The 22011-nt window shown below is 34.6% G+C and overlaps 3 protein-coding genes and 1 long non-coding RNA gene across 4 annotated transcripts; 1 reads left to right on the top strand and 3 right to left on the bottom strand.

The window, feature by feature from the left end:
* Window positions 1-2882: 2882 nt before the first annotated feature.
* LOC132279055 (uncharacterized) lies at window positions 2883-4471 on the bottom strand. The gene is made up of 2 exons (XR_009471206.1): window positions 4319-4471; window positions 2883-3028 (listed from the first exon to the last, which is right to left on the bottom strand). It is a non-coding gene; the product is annotated as an uncharacterized LOC132279055 (long non-coding RNA).
* Window positions 4472-9006: 4535 nt separating this feature from the next.
* Window positions 9007-14054, bottom strand: LOC132278556 (hexokinase-2, chloroplastic). The gene is made up of 9 exons (XM_059780370.1): window positions 13382-14054; window positions 12737-12887; window positions 12460-12642; window positions 11504-11578; window positions 11249-11404; window positions 11073-11168; window positions 10842-10972; window positions 10066-10147; window positions 9007-9641 (listed from the first exon to the last, which is right to left on the bottom strand). The coding sequence occupies exons 1-9, from the start codon at window positions 13657-13659 to the stop codon at window positions 9303-9305; spliced, it is 1491 nt and encodes a 496-aa protein (XP_059636353.1). The 5' UTR covers window positions 13660-14054; the 3' UTR covers window positions 9007-9302.
* A 2603-nt stretch (window positions 14055-16657) lies between these two features.
* LOC132278557 (WEB family protein At1g75720) lies at window positions 16658-19164 on the top strand. Its single transcript, XM_059780371.1, has 2 exons — window positions 16658-17021; window positions 18383-19164. Exons 1-2 carry the CDS (start codon window positions 16866-16868, stop codon window positions 18887-18889), a joined length of 663 nt encoding a protein of 220 aa, XP_059636354.1. The 5' UTR covers window positions 16658-16865; the 3' UTR covers window positions 18890-19164.
* Window positions 19165-20099: 935 nt separating this feature from the next.
* On the bottom strand, window positions 20100-20357 carry LOC132277850 (uncharacterized). The gene has a single exon (XM_059779692.1). The coding sequence runs from the start codon at window positions 20355-20357 to the stop codon at window positions 20100-20102; it is 258 nt and encodes an 85-aa protein (XP_059635675.1).
* Between the last annotated feature and the right edge of the window lie 1654 nt (window positions 20358-22011).

Raw genomic sequence — 22011 nt, 5'->3', positions numbered from 1 at the left:
GGAACATAATTAACTTATGGTGTGTTGCAAATAACATTTTAAAACAATTTTCAATATATATGTTGGGCCAGCTTGACCCCATTTTCAACCAAAAACACAATAAAGCAATTAATAAGAATAAACAATACAATTGGTTCGATAAAATCGTTTTGCTTACCATAGAACAAATTCATTGTGAATAATGATAGAAGATTACAATGAAAACGTTTTCGCTATATATATTTGTCCCTCACTAAAGTTTGTACAAAACCCAATATTCATTTTGAAAAGAAAAAAAAAATTAATTAAAAAAACAAATTTCACAATTATAAAGATAAATTGGATCCCTCGGTAAAAGGTTTGCTATGGAAAACTCACCGCAGTACCAGTGGCCACACTGAGCTCGGCAAGGAACACCCCTGTATTGTCAAAAAATTGCAAACCAGACGGACCACAAACCTAACACTTCCATCAATTCGAGTGATCACATAATTTCAAGGCTCTCCATCTTTGATATCATTCGGAATGCTCAGAGAACAACAGTTGCAGCAGGTCAATTAAGGTCAAAGGGTAGCCAATTGTCTCACTCGTTGGAGAAGACTATGACTATGATTATGACTACCTTAGAGATGCACAGTAGTCGAAGACACCTCTTATTCTCTCTATAATGCGCACTATGCGTGGTTACTCATGCAATGCTCTCAACTCTAATTCCAAAAAAGCCCACTGATGGGATGTGAATTACCAATAGATCACAACAAAGCCAAAGTGACTTTCCTTTGTCATTTTTAAAAATTGCGATTTAGTAGTTACTTTGTCATTTTATAGTAACAATAATCATTTTATTGTAAAGAAATAGAAATTTGTACTTACATTTTGTTGTAATCGTAATTTTTTTTAATTGAAATGTAACAGGAACATAATTAACTTATGGTATGTTGCAAATAACATTTTAAAACAATTTTTAATATACATGTTGGGCAAGCTTGACCCCATTTTCAACCAGAAACACAATAAAGTAATTAATAAGAATAAACAATACAATTGATTCGATAAAATCGTTTTGCTTACCATAGAACAAATTCATTGTGAATAATGATAGAAGATTACAATGAAAACGTTTTCTCTATATATATTTGTCCCTCACTAAAGTTTGTACAAAACCCAATATTCATTTTGAAAATAAAAAAATTTAATTAAGAAAACAAATTTCACAATTATAAAGATAAATTGGATCCCTCAGGAAAAAGTTCCCCTGTATTGTCAAAAAATTGCAAACCAGACGGACCACAAACCTAACACTTCCATTAATCCGAGTGATCACATAATTTGGAGGTTCTCCATCTTTGATATCATTCGGAATGCTCAGAGAACAACAGTTGCAACAGGTCAATCAAGGTCGGAAGGCAGCCAGCTGTCTCACTCGTTGGAGAAGACTATGACTATGATTATGACTACCTTAGAGATGCATAGTAGTCGAAGACACCTCTTCTTCTCTCTATAATACGCACTATGCGTGTTTACTCATGCAATGCTCTCGACTCTAATTCCAAAAAAGCCCACTGATGGGATGTGAATTACCAATAGATCACAACAAAGCCAAAGTGACTTTCCTTTATCATTTTTGAAAATTGCGATTTAGTAGTTGCTTTGTCATTTTTATAGTAACAATAATCATTTTATTGTAATGAAATAGAAATTTATACTTACATTTTGTTGTAATCGTAAAAAAAAATTAATTGAAATGTAAGAGGAACATAATTAACTTATGGTGTATTGCAAATAACATTTTAAAACAATTTTCAATATGGTGTATTGCAAATAATATTCTAAAACAATTTTCAATATATATGTTGGGCCAGCTTGACCCCATTTTCAACCAGAAACACAATAAAGCAATTAATAAGAATAAACAATACAATTGGTTCAATAAAATCGTTTTGCTTACCATAGAACAAATTCATTGTGAATAATGATAGAAGATTACAATGAAAACGTTTTCTCTATATGTATTTGTCCCTCACTAAAGTTTGTACAAAACCCAATATTCATTTTGAGAAAAAAAAAAATTAATTAAGAAAACAAATTTCGCAATTATAAGGATAAATTGAATTCCAAAGTAAAAGGTTTGGTGTGGAATCCCGGTGGTCACACTGAGCCTGGCAAGGAACACCCCTGTATTTTCAAAAAATTGCAAACCAGACGGACCACAAACCTAACACGTCCATCAATCCGAGTGATCACATAGTTTCAAGGCTCTCCATCTTTGATATTATTCAGAATGCTCAGAAAATAGCAGTTGCAACAGGTTAATCAACGTCGGAGGGCAGCCAGCTGTCTCACTCGTTGCAGAAGACTATGACTATAATTATGACTACCTTAGAGATACACAGTAGTCGAAGACACCTCTTCTTCTCTCTATATTACGCACTATGCATGTTTACTCATGCAATGCTCTCAACTCTAATTACAAAAAAGCCCACTGATAGGATGTGAATTACCAATAGATCACAACAAAGCCAAAGTGACTTTCCTTTGTCATTTTTAAAAATTGCGATTTAGTATTTACTTTGTCATTTTTATAGTAACAATAATCATTTTATTGTAATGAAATAGAAATTTGTACTTACATTTTGTTGTAATCATAATTTTTTTTAATTAAAATGTAACAGGAACATAATTAACTTATGGTGTGTTGCAAATAACATTTTAAAACAATTTTCAATATATATGTTGGGCCAGTTTAGCACCCTAAACTTGTCCCAAACGTACATTTCAAGCTCTACCTTCCTGTAATCACATTGTATGTACATCTAAACGAACATTCATAATTTTCCCCGAATATATATGTATCCCAAAACATAAATCCTTGGAGTCCATTCATTACATGTTGTAGAGGAAAGTGCACTAAAAATACAAGTGTAACATTCACATGACTTTTACATAATTACAACATATACATTGATACATAACAAAAGATGTCACGAAAGCTAGTCCAAGTCAATCTAGGCTTGTGGAGGGAGGTCCTCGCCAACCTCTTTTCCGTGTCCTGAAAAAAAATATAATAATGATGGAATGAGCTCAATGACTCAGTAGAAGTTGTCTAAAACGCACTCCTTAATATTTCCGTGAATCCACACAAAAAATAGTTATAAGTAAAAGGGATCATGTTTGTCAGGAGATACAATCATTATACAATGCAATTCTATGAATGAAATGAAATAAAATGCAATGCAAATGAAATGTCAATGCCACTCCCCATTTCCAAAATTCCATCCAACGCCTCAATCGTCAAACCGTTAATGTAACCCGGCCCGAGGTAACTCCCCGGCGCTACGAGAGGAGGATTGGCTAACTATCCCTGACCTAAGGTAACCCCTTAGCGTCATTTGGGGCCTAGTAACTCAACCACGCGCAAAGCAAGCTCCCTACGTCCTCTCTAGGTCCCATTAACGACACAGACACAAGGTAACTCCTTGCCATCCGATTTTCGCAAATAATCTGCTTTCAACACGTTTCCCCAAAAAAAAAATCAAATTTTTCCTCCTTCCAAAAATTATGCTTTTGCCCCTTTTGATACCCAATGTAATGCATGAATGATTACATATTTTTCAATGTCTCAATAGCACATCATTTCCACCTAAAAACTCAATTCAATAAACCATATGTCTAATAACAAGTTATCATAACAGATTTTCATGCAGTGACTTTGAAATTTCAATTTACAAGCAACAACATCACAACCATTAATATTGCTAAAATTTCAATTTAAACACATAAGAAGATAGAGGAGCTTAAAATTCAGTCTCGTGCACATCAACAAAATCAACATTCAATGAGCTAAATTTCAGTTTATAGACATAAAGCACAAGCATAATTGGAGCTCATAAATTCAGTTTTCAAGCACGTAAGCCCAGCCTTAAGAACAACTCAAATTTTCAATTTTCAAGTATCTAAAGCACAGTTATAAGAGCAGCTCAAAATTCATGTTTTAAAGCAACGAAAGCACAAGTATAAAAGAAGCTAGAATTTCAGTTTTATAAATATACTTGGAGAACATATACAATCTGTGTTGTTTTCAACATTAACACAACTTTATACAATCCAATTGAGCAGGCAGATTTTCAGTTCCAATGACATAGAACAAGCAAACATTAGAAAGCTAAAATTTCAGTTTCAAAGTACTTAGTACAGGTTATAATAAAGGCCAAATTTTCAATTTTAAAAATACATCATAGCATGCTTGGAAGATAAGTTTAATCCTACTCAATTTATTAGTTCAATTTCAAGAAGTAATTTACCAAAAGTAAAAGGATGTAGGATTTTAGAGAACTCCTACCTCTACAAGAGCCGAGACCCAGCAGCTAACAAACCCCAAAATCTTTCTAGAAAGCTATCAAAATTAAGCTCCAATAATAGGCTTTAATGGAGGAAAGAAGAAGAAGAAGAAGAAGAAGAAAGTAAAGAAAAAAGAAGCAAAGTGAGGCCTATACACGAAATGGGCTGCAAAGAATGGATGAAAAACTGCCACCTAAGTGTATAGGTGGCACACATGCATACTTGTTCAAAGGTTGACCAATGAAAATGACTATATTGCCCCTCCAACATTCCTAATTCACTACCATGCCAATCCAATACCAAAAGACTATCCTATCATATCCCTACATCATTATATATAGGGTAAATTACACATGCACCCCCTGAGGTTTGGATCATATTTCACCTATATAAACATTTTGGTTTTATTTTTCACTCATATTTAAAAGAATGGTTTAGTATTTCACTTACACCCCAAATATTAAAAAATATTAATTTTTGGTAGGTTAGACTACTTTTGAGGTGTTAAATGACTATACTACCCATTTGACCCATTGTTGACTTGAAAAAGGTTGTTTGAATATTTTTTTTGACAAAATTACCCCCAACATATAGCTCCATCAGCATTACACATCGCCTCTGGCCAATCATACACCTCCATCGCTGCCATTGCCCCACCCTACACCTCCATCGCCGTCGCTGCCCACCCAAAACCTCCATCATCACTGCCCATCCAACACCTCTATTACCATAGCTCCCACCAAAAACAAAACCCAAGGCCGCAAAACCCAACTAAAAGCCAATCCATCTCACTGTACCTTCCCAAACCAAGCTTACAGCTCGTCACCGCCAACAACCAATGCCGTAATCGTCATTAACCAGGAGCCCATCTCCTTCCGTCATCATCCCTTTACTTGAAGCAATCATCCGAAGCGGAGCTCAAACACCGATCAATAAACTAATCAGGGAACAGAGGAAAACGGCCACGACAATGAAAGGGATGAAGATTACCAGATGGCAAAAAATGAATTGCCACCACAGCCACTGTCGCCGACCATGGATTTTGGAGATTGCAGCGCCACCACTGGCGACCAAAGCACCACCATCCTTATCTCTGGTACTTCTCGATCGCCAGAATCATCTCGTCAATTTTGAATCTCCAAAAAATCACGATCGTTGATCCCGACGCCAATACTACCATCGCGAACGCAGCAAGCCGTAGATGTGGAACAAAGCATCGGAAACCATATGTTGTTGCCGCCGATCGTGGAACGATCATCGTCGTAGCCACCGTGTCGCAGATCGTCGTTGTTGATGCAAATCGTCACCGCTGCCGCAAACCATCATTGTTGTTACATATTGTTGCCACTGTCACCGCCACCGCCGAAAATTGCGTTGATGATCGTCAGATCGTTGTGTGGTGTGGTGATTGTTTGGAAGGTGTTTTGGAACTTTGACGGGGAAAGGGAGTGCGTGATTTGCTCTCAATGATTTTCATAATGAACAAGCTTCCTGGTTTCGCCGGTGGTGAGTTGAGAACATCCGACCAACCTATGATGGCGATGGTGACTTAAACGACAGTGGAAGGGGAGGCGATGGTGATGTGCTGCGACGGCTGCCTATTTTGTTTTGTAGATAGATGGAATAAGATAGAGAGAAAGAGGGAGAGAATAAGTGATTTGGAATATTAGTATTACATTAGGGTATTTCTGCCATTGTAGTTTGTAGAAATTTTGTATTAAATTGTATAAAAAAAGTGAGGGTAAATAGGTCAATTCACATATGTCAGAGTTCAAAAAGCAATTTGGGGTGTAAGTGAAAGTTAAAACCAAAATTTTCATATAGGTGAAATATGACTTAACCTCAGGGGGTGTTGGTGTAATTTACCCTTATATATATTACAGCAACAATACAATAAAATAAAATAAATACAAATTATGAAACATCACAGCTAGCTCGACCTTATTTTCAACCAAAAACACAATAAAGCAATTAATAAGAATAAACAATAAAATTGGTTCGATAAAATCGTTTTGCTTAGCATAGAACAAATTCACTGTGAATAATGATAGAAGATTACAATGAAAACGTTTTCTCTATATGTATTTGTCCCTCACTAAAGTTTATACAAAACCCAATATTCATTTTGAAAAAATAAAAATTATTTAAGAAAACAATTTTCGCAATTATAAAGATAAATTGGATCCCTCAGTAAAATGTTTGGTATGGAAAACTCACCACAGTACCAATGGCCACACTAAGCTCGGCAAGGAACACCCATGTATTGTCAAAAAATTGCAAACCAGACGAACCACAAACCTAACACTTCCATCAATCCAAGTGATCACGTAATTTCAAGGCTCTCCATCTTTGATATCATTCGAAATGCTCAGAGAACAACAGTTGCAGTAGGTCAATCAAGGTCGGAGGGCAGCCAGTTGTCTCCCTCGTTGGAGAAGACTATGACTATGATTATGACTACCTTAGAGATGCACAGTAGTCGAAGACACCTCTTCTTCTCTCTATACTACACACAATGCGTGTTTACTCATGCAATGCTCTCAACTCTAATTCCAAAAAAGCCCACTGATGGGATGTGAATTACCAATAGATCACAACAAAGCCAAAGTGACTTTCCTTTGTCATTTTAAAAAATTACGATTTAGTAATTACTTTGTTATTTTTTATCGTAACAATAATCATTTTATTGTAATGAAATAGAAATTTGTACTTACATTTTGTTGTAATCGTAATTTTTTTTTAATTGAAATGTAACAGGAACATAATTAACTTATGGTGTGCTGCAAATAACTTTTTAAAACAATTTTCAATATATATGTTGGGCCAGCTTGACCCCATTTTCAACTAGAAACACAATAAAGCAATTAATAAGAATAAACAATACAATTGGTTCAATAAAATCGTTTTGCTGACCATAGAACAAATTCATTGTGAATAATGATAGAAGATTACAATAAAAACGTTTTCTCTATATGTATTTGTCCCTCACTAAAGTTTGTACAAAACCTAATATTCATTTTGAAAAATAAAAATTTTAATTAAGAAAACAAATTTCGCAATTATAAAGATAAATTGGATCCCTCAATAAAAGTGCGACCAGTCGTACTTAAAATATCTTCAAAACATAGTATCGAGGCAAGCTGGATTGGTCAGTGGTCACTAAAAGTGCGACTGGTCAGACTTCTTCATGGCACTGTCTTAAGAGTAAAATGTGAAAGTGGTCTAAAACAAGTTTTCAGTAGCAAACTTCAAAAAGTTATATTTTGTGAAATGATAAAACATTCTCCATTTATTTCAATATAAAATAACTTTTTTTAAAAATATTTTTCTTTTTTAGGTGATTTTTTTTTTTTTTTTTCCTTTATTCAACAAAGGTCGATATTGAAGTCAAGTACATCGGATGGAACAAGTAAAATAAATTATCAAAAATAGATGACTAAGTTATTTTTGTTAGATTTTTTTTTTCGTAAATATTTTACGACAATTAAATATTAAAAAATAAAAAAAACATTTTACATCCAAACAAATAGAGCCTAACTCTTAATGAAAAAAAAAAAAAAAAAAAAAAAAATTATTTTGATGGCTCTGTACACCGTAGTTGGTCCAAATATATGGGTCGGGAAGCTCGGTTAGTACTGAGAAATTGTTATGCATTAAAAAAAACTATTGGAAATGTTTACCACATATGTCATCACATAGATTTTGTTAAATTAGAGTTTGAGTTATGTTTGTCATTATGAAAGGATAAGGGAAAATAATAACTGTAAACGAAATGAATAACAACAAATTTCAATGGCATCTTTTTTACCCACTAAAATAAAATTAAAGTTGAGAGTTCAAATTTTCAGAAAACAAACCAATACTGTGCAACTGTTTTAGATGTGAGCCAATATTACAGAAGTTTTTAAATTATAGTTTCTGAATTGAGATCAAGTAAAAACCAAATACCTTAATGTTATGTGGATCCAAATCTTTGCATTAAAAAACACTTACCTCGTCTCATCCTTTTTAGCTTTTGGGACATGGTAGTAGGACTCACATTAACAATTACTAGTGTATAATTTCATTTATCTGTATATGCAACAAATAAAAGAATGTGCTGTTAGAATCTAATTGCCATAACATTTTTCTTAAAAGGAAAACAAGATATATATATATATATATGATTTCCGTTCTCTTCTAACTGATATAGCATTTCAAAAAATAAAAAATAAAATCCTTTCTGCTGCTTCCATCTTTTTATGGTGGGTCTTGGTAGTTGCTTAAAGGAATTGATGGGAACAGAAAGAGGCTAGCTGGCATGCATGATAACTTACTCCGACCCACCACCACCACCACCACCACGACGGTACCACCACCAACTCATTCTCCACTCAATCATACAGTCCTCCATGGAATTTCATCTCAACAAGTCAATTGGGTTGGCCAGAGTTTCTTGGTGATGGTCAATAGTTCTCAGAGTTTCAAAATATTTGATTTTGCGGTCCACAGTCCTTACACTATTTATTAGAGTCGCACAAAAAACTGATCGTTGTTTCTATCATTACTCTACTCTACATGAGAATGTATGCATCATTCGGGGAGAACTAATTCCCTTTAGGATAAAAGAATGCACATTGTTGACGCGGGAAGACAAGAAAAAGCAACCAGAAATGTCGTTCGTCCAATAAATTCTTAAACAACCCTGGATTGAGACAATTCATTATATAACATAACACAATCACAAAGTTCTTACAGTGCATAGAGAAGATGATATCCATTATCACCCTTACAAAGTCTTCAAACTGATGCTAAACTACAAAACTTCGAAATGGTTTCCTAAACTGACACTGTTTGCTTGCTGCTGCTTTTTTTTTTATTCTTAATGCACTCATTCTGAATTACAACAGCATTACAAATTCCAAACCCTTATCCTTCAATTAGATATATAATTGGGAGGAAATACAATATACCTTATTGGTAATCAGGCCAGCATCCTGCGTGCACTAGAAATCGTGTGGATAATTGGAGTTCCTGGCAGCCAAGAGAGCAGCCCCAATCCCAGACCCGTCTTTCGAATGTTCTATGACTACATTCTTTGAAATTTCCAATCCTAGAATCTCCGTGACTGCCTCTCGGAGGTATCTTCTGTACTGGGGGTAATGCTCATACAAGCCTCCATCCATGGCTACTACTGTCCTCTTCCCAAATATGAGGCCTTTCGAATCCTCCTCCATCTTCTGGAGTATCCCTACAATTCCTGCACCGGCTAAGCGCCCACCCCTCTTTGCAATAGTGTCACAAACCTCTAAGACCATCTTCCTCGCGCTTAAATTGGACTCCACCTGTTATCAGGATTGGGAGAATAAGGTAGAATATGTCAAAAAAATTTCAAGATAGCTTCAAATATCAGTAATTTATAATCAACATCTTCACATTATGTATCCATAAGTTGTTTTATCCAACATTTTCCCATCTCCAGTTAGTAGCAGTAGCAGTAACGATAACACAAATCATCGTAATTATCTGAAATACATGTTCTATAGTATACTGAGAAGTGGGGACAGATATTATGCCCATGGTTGGCTTTCTCACATAACTATTTCTACACATTGTGCTTCCAGTTCCATCCTCGCCTCCTCTTCCCTCCTCTCAAATTCCATCCAGAATATTTCCATATTCATACAAGAGATACGTTGCATATTTAATATTCTCAGAAGCAAATAATTCCAAAAATTCATATTTAAGGGGGTTGATGTGAGTATTTACCCCAGCTACATTATATAAAATCGATCCAACAGCTTCAAGATCATGGGAATTGTCCTGCTGCATAGCACATATATCTGGAGTCCTACACAAGACAGTTCAGAGAAGACTTGAGTATGAGCATGAACTTAATTCAATTCAATCAAGGATTATCGGAACAGATCAAAAAGTCTGGGAGAATATCATAATACTGAAACATCAATAAGATAAACAGATACCAAATATTTAAGGATTTTTAATACAAACTTACTATTACACTTGCTAAATGAATTTAGTCATTCTAAATCAAGAACACAAGTGGACAAAACAAGGAAAGATGAAAGCGCTGAAGTTAATGGAATGCCACTTCGCTACACGCTTGGTGAGCATAGAGAGGATAAAAATTAAGTCGAACTTATAACTCATTTTATGAAGCTCAATGTTATATTTCATTTAATTGATTCTACATGAAATCAGATACCTGTGAGTCAATAATATACTCCACTTAATTCATATGATTGGGTTTATTCTAGATTAAGCCGTTTGTTATATATCAACCAAGATTATTAAAGCTTATTTTTGCATCAGAAATGCTAGCATAAATAACATTCAAACAAGCTTTAAACACTTTAATACATTACCTCTTTTATGGAGATAAATTTTACAAAATGTCTCTATATTCCTTCTTTCTTTAATGCGTGGATTTCTTTAAAGTTTACCATAATTGTCATTGCGCAAAGACTGCCATGAAATGTAACAAAGTGCCCATAGATGCTAAAAAGATTAGAAGATCAGATTACCTGAGCACAAATGGTGTGGATAACTTTTCTAGAACAGATTCGCCAAATAAAGCACCTACTTTAGCCATCTTGAGTAGAACTCGTCTTACAATTTCGCCGAGGTACATTCCAGATATTGTCTTCTCAAATATCTGTCTCCATGAATATGAAAAAAAATCTGAAATCTAGATTGATTGCAAGTCGCTAGCATGACTAAAACAAGCCAATGATGGCATAGAAGCAAGAGTTCACCTGCTCACCAGGATTAATACTCTCAGCATCCATGTCCCTATCAAACTCAGTTAAAGGAAGACCATTTGAGAACGCTCCCCACTCCGTATTGATAATCTGAATCAAGTGACATTCATTAAAAAGGAAGCCTGCAATCTAAACAATGGTCTATGAGCTCAGAGATCAATTTCACAAACCGTTCTTCCAGATGTAGAAGTCTGGCCCTGTAGTTTAGGAATAGCATCAATTCGTTCTACATAGCATGCATTGGTTCCGGTTCCCAGAATGACAGCAACCATGACATCATCATCCCAGTATCTTGCTCCGGCTAGTGTTCCCACTGTATCATTAACCTAGGTTGCACCAAATTCATAATTCGTCAGCCACCAGAACGAGAAAATAAATAAATAACAGATCGGTCAAGTTTCCAATCTAGCATATCAGAAGCATACCAGGGCAGACACCTGCATATCCGTTCCCAGCCTTTCCATAGCTTCATTCAAACAAGCTACTACATCTTTTCCGGCCTGTAAAAGTTTGTAGTTCTCTATAATGCTTATATCAAGAGAAAGAATATAGGCCATAAATGTTAAGAGAACAACATTTATAAGTACATGAACATCTGCATTGGTTTTACTGCTATTTTCCCGTTGGAGCTTGATACGCATTGTTGGATACTTTTTTAATAGCTTAAGCTTTTAGAGCTATAAGTAGTCTAACAAGGTATCAACACATGCAAGACCAGGTAACGTGTGTGGAGGTGTTGGAGCTTGATAACATTGTGAGGTTCATTCTCTAAGAGCTTAAGCTTTTGGAGCTAATGGTAGTTTAACATTTTTATGCAATGAATATAAGAACTACATCTAGACATACAAAAAATATGGAGCTTTTATTACCTAAAGCATCAAAACCAAATATTGAACAAATAATACCAGTATCTACCCCTCATAGAACTGTCACATTAATAGTGAATCAAAGTGACCAAATCAGACCAAGAGTTGTTGGCTAGGGTATCTCCTCTACCTCACAAAGTGGAGGTCGAGGGTTCACGTCACCATGGGGCATGGAAGCAAGGTGTGCGTGTTGTTTTGCAAAGATCATCCAATATATATATATATATATTGATTTCATGAGTGTCTACATTTTGTATAAAATAAATGCAATTTGTCATAACTCACTGGATAAAAAATGCAACTTAATTGTCATTAGGTTTCTCCTGAGGTTTCCTGTTGATCTCATTTGACACAAACTTTCTATTTGTTATGACACACCTTAACTTGATTTACAGCAAGCAAAGTAGAGTGAAAAAGAACTGCAGGTGGTAAAACTACAATACTTGATAAATGTTATCAAAAAATACTGATTGCTATATTTAGTCTAGATGCTCATAGAATTCAGAAGTCCCTACCGTTCCCGAGACTGCAAAACCCTTTGTCCACTTGATCAAAATGCCAGAATCAATAGAGGTCTGCTTAACGGGGAAAGAGAATGTGAATCCAATCTCCCTCTTCCTTCCATGTGGCAAGTGAAATTTTCCACCCTCCTTTTGTGCAAATTTTGCTAGCCCAGAGGCAATAAAATCAAAAAGCTCCTACAAGCATGGCAACATATATCAATCCACTAGTAAAAATGAAGAAAATCAACTCATAAACAAATAATTTCTTCAATATTATTAGCAAACAGACCTCGGAGGTACCAAACATCAGCTCTTGCGGGATAGAAACCTGCTCGAATTCAGTTGCCACCTCGCGCTCATCCTTCCCTCCTAATTGCACTCTAAGAACCCGAAAATTCGTTCCCCCAAGATCCAATGCATAAAACAACCCTTTCTCATTCCTTTAAACAAAACAAATAATAAACATGAACAATAATTTTAATCTCAATCAAAAAGAAGAAAAAAATATATATTAAAATAAGTACACATATATGATCTTTGGGTAAGTAATAAATTTAACACTGTTCTATGATGCTTTATAATTTGAACCCTTGTTTCTATCTTTCTATCCTCAATGTAATTACATAGCATTTGTCAAAATTAAGTTGAGAAGCACTATTTCCTTCATTTTTCAAGAATCATTACTAAAAAAATAATAAATAAAAATTTAACTAAAAATTAAGGAAAGTAAAAGAAAGTACAACAATCATTTGGAATTTAAAATTAAACAGATCACGTGGAAGAAATTTTACTAATTCAAGTAAAACTACCAACATAAATAAAAATAAAAATAAAAATTTTAGACTCAACTATAAGCAAATTGTTCAAGATCAAGTCAATAACACCAAATAATATATTTTTTTAAAAAAAAAGTAACGAAAAGAGTAGTAATTACCCAGTTGGCAAGCTGTCAACATAGCTGAGAATCATCTTGAGATCACTGCCACCGTCGACGGCGAGGCCGGCACGCATATCGGCGGCCATGGCGTCGGCCACGTGGCGCAGGACGGGCAGAGGAGTGGCACAGTCGTTCTGCAATTTGGTCAACATGGTGGGGACGATGGACACGACGTTAGATCGGACGGCCATCCTCAACCGTGGAACACCCCTAGTCGGTGTTGGTGAGCGGTGACAGAAGGATCGGACGGCTGGTGGGCTAGCGGTGAGCGACATTGTCGGTGGACGGCAAGATCAAGAACGAGAGATTCAAATGGAGGAGAAGAAGAACAAGGAAGTGGAGGAAAGTAATGGTGTGATGTTGAAATGCAGAGAGAACATATTCTCTCTTTATTTCTTGATGGGAAGTCTTGAGCAGTTAAATTCGAAATTATTAAAATAAATTACACAGTTGAGAGCTTATTTATCTATTTATTATTTTTTTTTTTAATGAAGAATGTAGGTAACTAACAAGTAACAACAACCTAACTGGTCGTTACATACAGTGTCCAATTTGCTATATATATATATATATATGCCGTATATCTATATCTAACCTGTATTTGGATTAGAGAGGAGAAGAATGGGACAAGGGGGCGGAGAAGACGATGTTTAACATCTCTGCTTTGTTCTTGTTTGGCGATTCAAATTGGGATATACTATTACTTCGTCTCGGTTTTATCGCAATTGCTTATTTATGTCCCCAGGGAAGTTGGAGTGTTTTTGTTCGCAGCTTATTAGAAATTGGTCATGATTTAATGAGTAAAAATTGATAAATCATTTTACTTCTTTTACAGACGCCTCTCACTTTTCCTCTGATCTCTCTCATCCCCATCTCTCTCTCTCACTCAGCCACTTGGCCCTTCTGCTTTGCTCCCTTCTACGGGGGTGGAGAAGTGACCTTACTTGCCTCTTACATGTTAATAATGTCGGTGTGTCATAATAAGTTTATATATAGATGATTTTTTTCGTTGTTTTTTATTTTTGTATGGCTAGATCTACTCTTATTTGGTTTGTTTCAGACTCGACATGCTAAATCTCTGATTTAGGTCAATTTTTGTTTTTTCCTTGATTTGATTGGGTGTGTGGCGGCGCCTTGTGAATGCAGTTTTGGAGTTGCCTTTATGATGGCCTGACCTTTGGTCACTCCAGTTTGCTGCTCCTCTCCCTTGTGTTTTCCGTTCTAGATCAGTGGTTTTTTTTTAACAAATCTAGAGCATGTTCTTCATTTTATTGTATTGCTCCATGATTTATATACCTTTATCTAGCTTGATTTATACCTCTGTACTGCCTCCTGGCTTGACCTTTGTGCCTTTCAAATGATAAAAATAAAAACAAAAAAAAAATTACTTCTTTTACTTCTCTGTTTGGTTGAGAATTTAGATCTAATGTATCAGCCATTTGAAAAAGAATGATAAACACCGGAATAAATGATGTGGTGGTTTTGTATTTGGTGTACATATAGTTGAAATGGAAAATGATTTTAAAGTATACTCCGTATAAAATAAGAAATGAAAATGATTTTAAATTTGATGTGTTGAACATAATTTCTTGATTGGATATTCTATTTGGTCAATACATGTCAAATGCTACGAAGAAAAAGAATAGTGATATTACAAGAGCCCTCACAAGATGAATTTATCATTCCCATTGCTATTATGATTCAAATCAGTTTAATTTTTCATGGAGTTATAATAGTTATTTAATATTTTTTTATGCTAACAAGATGAATCAACTTTATTATTTGTTTTATTTGTAAAATTTCATTATTACTTGCAAATATCCATATCAAACTTTAATGAGGGAGATAAAAGAGTCAATTCAAAATAAGGTAAGAGTTTAGAAAGGCAGGAAGCAAAGAGAAGAAAGGAAGGAATAAAACATTAATTAGAAAACAGAGGAGACAAAAGGTTGTCATAATTATTAATTTTTAAAATTAGGATTAAAAGTATCATTTTCTTTAAGATTAAAATGCACTCATTTAAAGGTGGAGTGTGAATCCTGACTTAAATAGTGTATGTGTTTCCACTTTCTTATCTCCTTATATCTTGCATTAAAAACCAATCAAATGTATTCCTCTTTCGCTAATGCCCAACTCTTTAAAAATATTACTACCTAAAATTTGAAATTATTATAGAAATACATATACATGTGTGTGTGTAGCAATCACCAAACTGAATTATATTTAAATGTCGAATTACATATATTTGATGGATCATTAATTTTCTAATAGGATTTGAAATACTCTTTTTGAGTTGAGTAAAAATTATTTAATTTGAGTCTAACCCTGAGGGTTCAAATCCTCGTTGAGTGTTTGAGTTCTTATAAGAATATATATATATATACATAAATAATTGATTTTATATTTATGTTTCAATAAAAAAATCCAAATTGATCTTCATGATTCGATTGGAAGAAATTTTATTTATTATTGTCCAGCCAACTAGTTCAAGTTAGGCCAAAAAAAAACACATGAGGCCCCCACTAAATGCACACACAGTCACAGATTGCATCATATTGGACCCCACCATTTTAAGTAGAGTCATATCATCTCTGGTATAAATGATGCAGAACTAGGCAGCCATGTCCACCAAATAAATAAAGTTGCACCAAATATTCAAACCCATCGCAATAATTTCCTATCCTCCCACATAACAACTGTTCAACTAATGTAATCATATTGTGCTTATATCCATATTCCTTCCGTCTTTCAAGATTTCGGTACAGTTGTAGGATTGGTTCGATTTTCGTTTTAGTATATGTACGGTCTCGAATCTTTCATTTATATTTATATTTATCCAGATCCATTACATTCTTACTGATCACTGCTATTGCAAATCATAATATATATATATATATTATATTATAGTACATCATTATATTTAAGTGGGCTCCATATGTGAAGACGATGACGTGTCAGAAATGGGTAACAAGAGCACATGAGATTACTTGTATGGTGACCGTGGATCGTACAGCATGGTCCCACAGAGCGAAGTCCAGCGTGGACACCGAGATTGATGTGGGGCCCTTCATTTCCGTTGGGCTTACAGGTGAAGCGTCTCAGTCCAGCGCCAAATAAATGGGCCCCCAAAATCCGGAAAATCAAGACCATCCATCTTCCCTTCCACCTTCTAAAACAGAATTCTAGTGAAGTGGACGCGAAGAAACGAAGCTCCCTCCCTCTTCCTCCCTCACTCCCTCTTCTTTTATTTTATATATATATATATATATATATATATTGCTTCCTCCCTCCCCCATTAACAAATCAACAACCTGCAACCACCCTCTCTCTCTCTCTCTCTCAGTTTGCTCTCTCTCTCTCATCAAATTAAAAGGGCATCCCTTGTTGCCACCTTGGTTTAATTACCAACATCGTCATAGAGTTGTATATCATTCTCTCTTACTCTATATATACATATAGAAGCTATTATTGTTAATTAAGCATGGGCAGTTGTAGTGAAGATCATGGAATGACATCGCCGATGGCGAAAAAGGCAGAGATAGATACAAGAGCGCCATTCCGGTCTGTGAAGGAGGCTGTCATGTTGTTCGGTGAAAGGGTTCTAGCTGGGGAGCTCTATACCAACAAGCTCAAAGAGGTGAGCTTCATTAAATATCACATACTATATATATATATATATATATATATATATATATATATATATGTGGAGTTTCATAACTTATATAGCATTTTTAGGTCTCATGTTGCTATCTCCGAACAATTTTTCATCAAATGATGCATTTATTCTGTCTTTAATTTATAGGTCACTTTTGACTACATAACACACACAATTATTAGTTTATTAATACTAACGTGATTGATTGTTGTACTTGCTTTGTAATTTAATGCGGTGTTGGAGGTTGGGTTTGGATAATAATTTGGTGCTGGACAATTTAAACTGATTTATGTAGGTGGGAATTACGAACTGATTATCTTATTCACACTTAAAATTATTTAACAGTCATGCACTTTATTTTGCATGCTTCATTTTTTTTTTCTTTCAGAAATTTCAACAACTTCATTGTCGTGTTCATTATATTGCACTCCCTCCGTCCCACAATATATGTCGTGTAGTAAAATTTTAATAATTTTTTATTATATTGATAAGAATAAAGTTTTAAATATGAAATAGTACTCTATAATTAGTACAGTTATTTAGTTAAAAGTATAATTTGAAAGTATTATAAAAAAAATTGTACATTCAATTTTGGAATATGAAATATTTTTTGGGACATTCCAAAATGAAAAGATAGACAACTATATGGAGACGAAGGAAGTAGTAATTTGTTACCCACACAAAAGAACTATTTGATTTATTATTTTTAGAATTTAGCTGGGAACATTAATTTTACAATTCAAATTCTCATCCTGGGGGACCCACTAAGATTTTCCTGAGAATAACTCGCTCACAAGTACAAGTATATTAATTGGCGTAACTAGTCTTAAGACCTCATTAATTATTTGATAAAAAAGGAAAACTAAAATTAAGATGAGGAGAGAGACTAATAATTTACTACTGTACATGTTTTAATGTCCACCCGTGACAGTCTATAAATTAATATCCCCAATGGAAAATGGTAAATGTTTGCTTAAACATTAATACAAGTATTCTTTCGGTTGGTGTCTGTTTCTTTTCCATTTTTAATTTTCTATTATCAGGTGACATAATAAAGGTAATAATAATTAATTTTATATTAATACATAAAATAACAATACAGTTGTAGAAGTACTTAAGCTTTACTAGAGTATCAATCCCTTTAGCTTCTTCTGTCAACAAGACACAGCCAAATCACATGACATGTACGTTATATATATATATATATATATATCACATTAAGGTATTTCCTCCTAACAAGCAAGCATCCAACCTTTATCAGTTCGATGAATTTCATGACCTAAATATTTATATTTTATTTAGATCGAATTAATTAATTTCCTTAATGTTATGTGTGTATGTAGATGCAAAATGGAGAAAGTGAAAACGGTCATGAACCTTCCAAGCTTGACACTGTGACAGCTGAGCTAGAAGAGACGAAGAACAGCCTCCAAAAAGCACAGGAGGAAGGTCTGCTAATGGCTACTTGCCTCTCGTCTTTACAAGAAGAGCTGGAAAGGACAAGGCGAGAGCTCCAAGAACTGAAGGGAAGAGAGACTACCGATCGGATACAAATGATAGAGGTGGAGATTGAAGACCTCAAGTTTGTGGAAGATTCGAAAGAGTTCGAGGTCAAGAAACAATCAAGTACTAATGAAGGAGTACTGGAGTTTCAGAAGAAGAGATACGTAACGTTCGCGAATCCGCCATCTCTAACTCAAGTTATGGTGCCAAAAGGTGATGCAGTGCTAGAAAGGCACCCTTCTCTCAAGAAGAAGAAAAAGAAGCCATTGATTCCACTTATTGGAGGGATTTTCTCTAAGAAAAAAGGAAGCTCCGATGTCTCATCACCGCGATCGAGCTTGATATAAACGCCATGAAAGCAATGGAAAATCTTTCAATTTTTACTGATGTATATCAATCAGCCTAAAATGAAATGAGAATTGAATTATGTATGTATGTGAGGCATAATTAGGTTCCAGGAGAGAGTCCATTTAAGAAGGTATCAATAAATATCATAAGGGACTTATATATATATACTTGTATAATTGAATCAATGTTTCATTTAAGCCACTGGTGTCATATGAGGAATGAAATGTTTTCCCTTCTTCGATCAAATGGCAATGATATCTGCAGTTTTAATTTCTCTGGTGTTTCCTTCTGTTTGTTTGAAGAAGTATACTAATAGTTCAAAGGAAGGCATATATATAGGTTATTTTTGGCCTTAAACAAAAATGAAAGAAAGCAAAATTGTTTGGTATATATAGTCATTGTGTGAAAGTGAAAAGTTTTATGGATGCTGATGGAGTTTTTGTGAAACTCCGTATTTGACTGAGAGTAATGATACTTAGACCTATTTGTTGGATGGAATAGTCTAACCTAATTAATTTATACCATTACATGTCTTAATTAAAGTAGATCTTATTAAAGGTTAATACATTTTAGGGTTTAAGTGTGATTCCATTGTTCTATTGAGAGCTTTACTCTTTTCAATATTTAATAAGAATAACTTTCTAAATCTCCTCTTAGAATTCGGTTACATCCAACTATTGGAAGATTGAGAGTATAATACCTTATTCTATATTTTTCCGTCTTCCTAAGTGTTTATATCATTGATTGTCGATCACACCGATAACAACAATGGATCAACAACTTCAACTTTTTCCCAATCTTCAATTGTCATCTCAATTGTTGTTATTATATGTATCATCTCTATCTTGATTGGAGAGATCGAGTAGTTGATGAATGTCACCAACTGGGCCTCCATCTATCCAACAAATGGTCCTGCCCATTAGAATTTGTGGGCCTTCAAGCCCAACTAAAATCCACTAACAGCCCCACTGAGACCGAACCAGAAGAGAATATAAGCAAAAATATGTTCGTATTAATTCAACCAGCATCAATATTGACAATATACAACAAAAAAAGCACAATTAAGCACAAAACTTCTCTATCTATTTCAGGTCTTCAGACCACAAAATGAAGAGAAGCTATCAAATTCACCACTGATGACTCAACCATCTCCAACCATTGCATATATAAAATTAATTAGAACCAAAGAGAGAAAATTAACAAAAAACATTAAACCATAACATCAGATTTTCTGCCATTTAAAAAACCCTCCTGCGAAGATTTATTAAAGAACTCGATGCAGTCGGCAATGGCTTCATTGTAATGGGAATTGGAGGAGTAATAAGAGCTGCATGAAGTCTTTGGCGGGTCAGGTTTGTCACACGATCTCCGGCCCGGCCCTGTAGTGTTGGCCTGAGACGTCCCTCTAGGAGGGAGGGAGAAGATGAACCTCATGAGAATCTTGCGAAAGCGATCAAACAGCTTCATACCGGAGAAGTTAAACTTGGGAGGTTGAGGATGAAGTACTTGATGATGAAATTCAAACTCTTCAACACTAGTACTACCTTTTACTCGTATAACAAAGCTGGTCTCAGCTCTTTGATGAGGCTTGTACATTCTTTCTATCTCTCTTAAATTCTAATTGCCAGATGGTCTCCGGGAAGTGTAATGCTATGATGTGTGTCTTTGATGAGGGATATATAAAAAAAGTGGGGATGTGAGGGTTCCTAAGCTAGCCTGCAGGTTTATTCTATGTGAGAGAAGACTAGATAGTACTCATCAATGAGAGCATATTTTGAAGAAAAAGATGGTTGTCTCATCAACCATGTGATCAAATCATTTGCATGGCCTTCTCTTGTCCTTACCAAGTACCATTTGTTTATTTGGGCTAGCTTCTTTCATTTATCTTCAACTGTAAGTAGTGTTTTACAAGTTTAATACAAAACTAGCATATATTGATATATATCAGATGTCCTATGATGACTCGCATGAATTCATGGAGGATGTCCCTAATCTCTTACATGGAAGGTGATCAGAGATTAGAGCCTAATAGTGAGCATTAATTTGTGTGTGTATTTACCTAACTGAAAAAGGAGATCGTTGAGACGTGGCAGTGCCGAATGGTAAAGGAGTCTTAAGTACGTGTCCCATGTCTTATGATCTTAGGTTCGAATCCATTTCTCCCTAATTTCACTATTAACTAACTCTCATTGCTAGATCAAAAATAATAATAATAATAAAGAATCGTTGAAATTGCATTGTGGACAAAAAGCCCAAAATGCCATAGTCTGGGGTAGGCAGATTGACTAAGAACGACATAATAATTTGTCAAATATATGGTGGAAAATGGACTTAAAATAGTAAAGAAAATTAGACAACATGCGATGGATTTGAGTTAAGTTATCATTGAGGTGTGACGGTGTTGTCTCAAATCCTATGATCCTAGTCTAGGCCTCCTAGGTTCGAATCATCTTATGGTAAAAGGTCATGCCTTAATTGTCTCATATCCTATGATCCTAGCCTAGGCCTCCTAGGTTCGAGTCATCTTCCCCTAACTCTACTAATTACTAAATCTCATTTTCAGAATCTATAATTTTTTTTACATAAATTAATACATTTATTTGCATGTCAACATGGGTCCAAAAAGGATTTAAAATAGTAAAGAAAATTAGACAACATGTGATGGATTTGAGTGAGGTTAATATATGACTTCAATAGAGTGAAATAACAAAATAGGGTTTGATGTGGTGGATCCCAAATAGTTAGAAAAAGCAAAGATTTAGTTAGTTGAACTGAATTATATATCCTAATAACATATAATCCACATAATTTCATGGAATAAGCAACCTGATTATGACTTGATTCTTAAGGATGACTTGGTGCTTCATATGCTTGAAAAAACATCATTGCCTTTTTTTCTTTTTCTTTTTTTACCAGAAAAAAAATATAAATAAATAAATAAATAAACTAATTGGACCTTGAATAATCCAGCTTTTTGAACAAGTGACGACAAAATGAATTGTACTTGAACCTTTTACCAGTAAAAAAGGTTGGATGGTACTTGAGGCCAATGGAGTTGATAAGTCAAATTTCATTAACAAATTAAATAGCTCATTAATCCACAATTAATCACAAAATTAAT

The sequence above is a fragment of the Cornus florida genome, unplaced genomic scaffold (genome assembly GCF_030987335.1).
Source record: "Cornus florida cultivar Cherokee Brave unplaced genomic scaffold, ASM3098733v1 CherokeeBrave_3.0.0_Hap2_Chr10, whole genome shotgun sequence".
Lineage (NCBI taxonomy): Eukaryota > Viridiplantae > Streptophyta > Magnoliopsida > Cornales > Cornaceae > Cornus > Cornus florida.
The sequence above is the reverse complement of the archived record's forward strand: the minus strand, read 5'-3'. Positions and strand labels throughout refer to the sequence as shown.

What these genes read in the sequence shown, in the direction of transcription:
- LOC132278556 (XM_059780370.1), bottom strand. Translation starts at nt 13,659, where the DNA reads ATGTCGCTCACCGCTAGCCCACCAGCCGTCCGATCCTTCTGTCACCGC. An exon ending in ATATGCAGGTGTCTGCCCTG is followed by an intron (nt 11,405 to 11,503) that starts GTATGCTTCTGA and finishes GGTGCAACCTAG; the next exon opens with GTTAATGATACAGTGGGAAC. An exon ending in TTTTATATAATGTAGCTGGG is followed by an intron (nt 9,642 to 10,065) that starts GTAAATACTCAC and finishes TCCTGATAACAG; the next exon opens with GTGGAGTCCAATTTAAGCGC.
- LOC132278557 (XM_059780371.1), top strand. Translation starts at nt 16,866, where the DNA reads ATGGGCAGTTGTAGTGAAGATCATGGAATGACATCGCCGATGGCGAAA. An exon ending in ATACCAACAAGCTCAAAGAG is followed by an intron (nt 17,022 to 18,382) that starts GTGAGCTTCATT and finishes GTGTGTATGTAG; the next exon opens with ATGCAAAATGGAGAAAGTGA.
- LOC132277850 (XM_059779692.1), bottom strand. Translation starts at nt 20,357, where the DNA reads ATGAAGCTGTTTGATCGCTTTCGCAAGATTCTCATGAGGTTCATCTTC.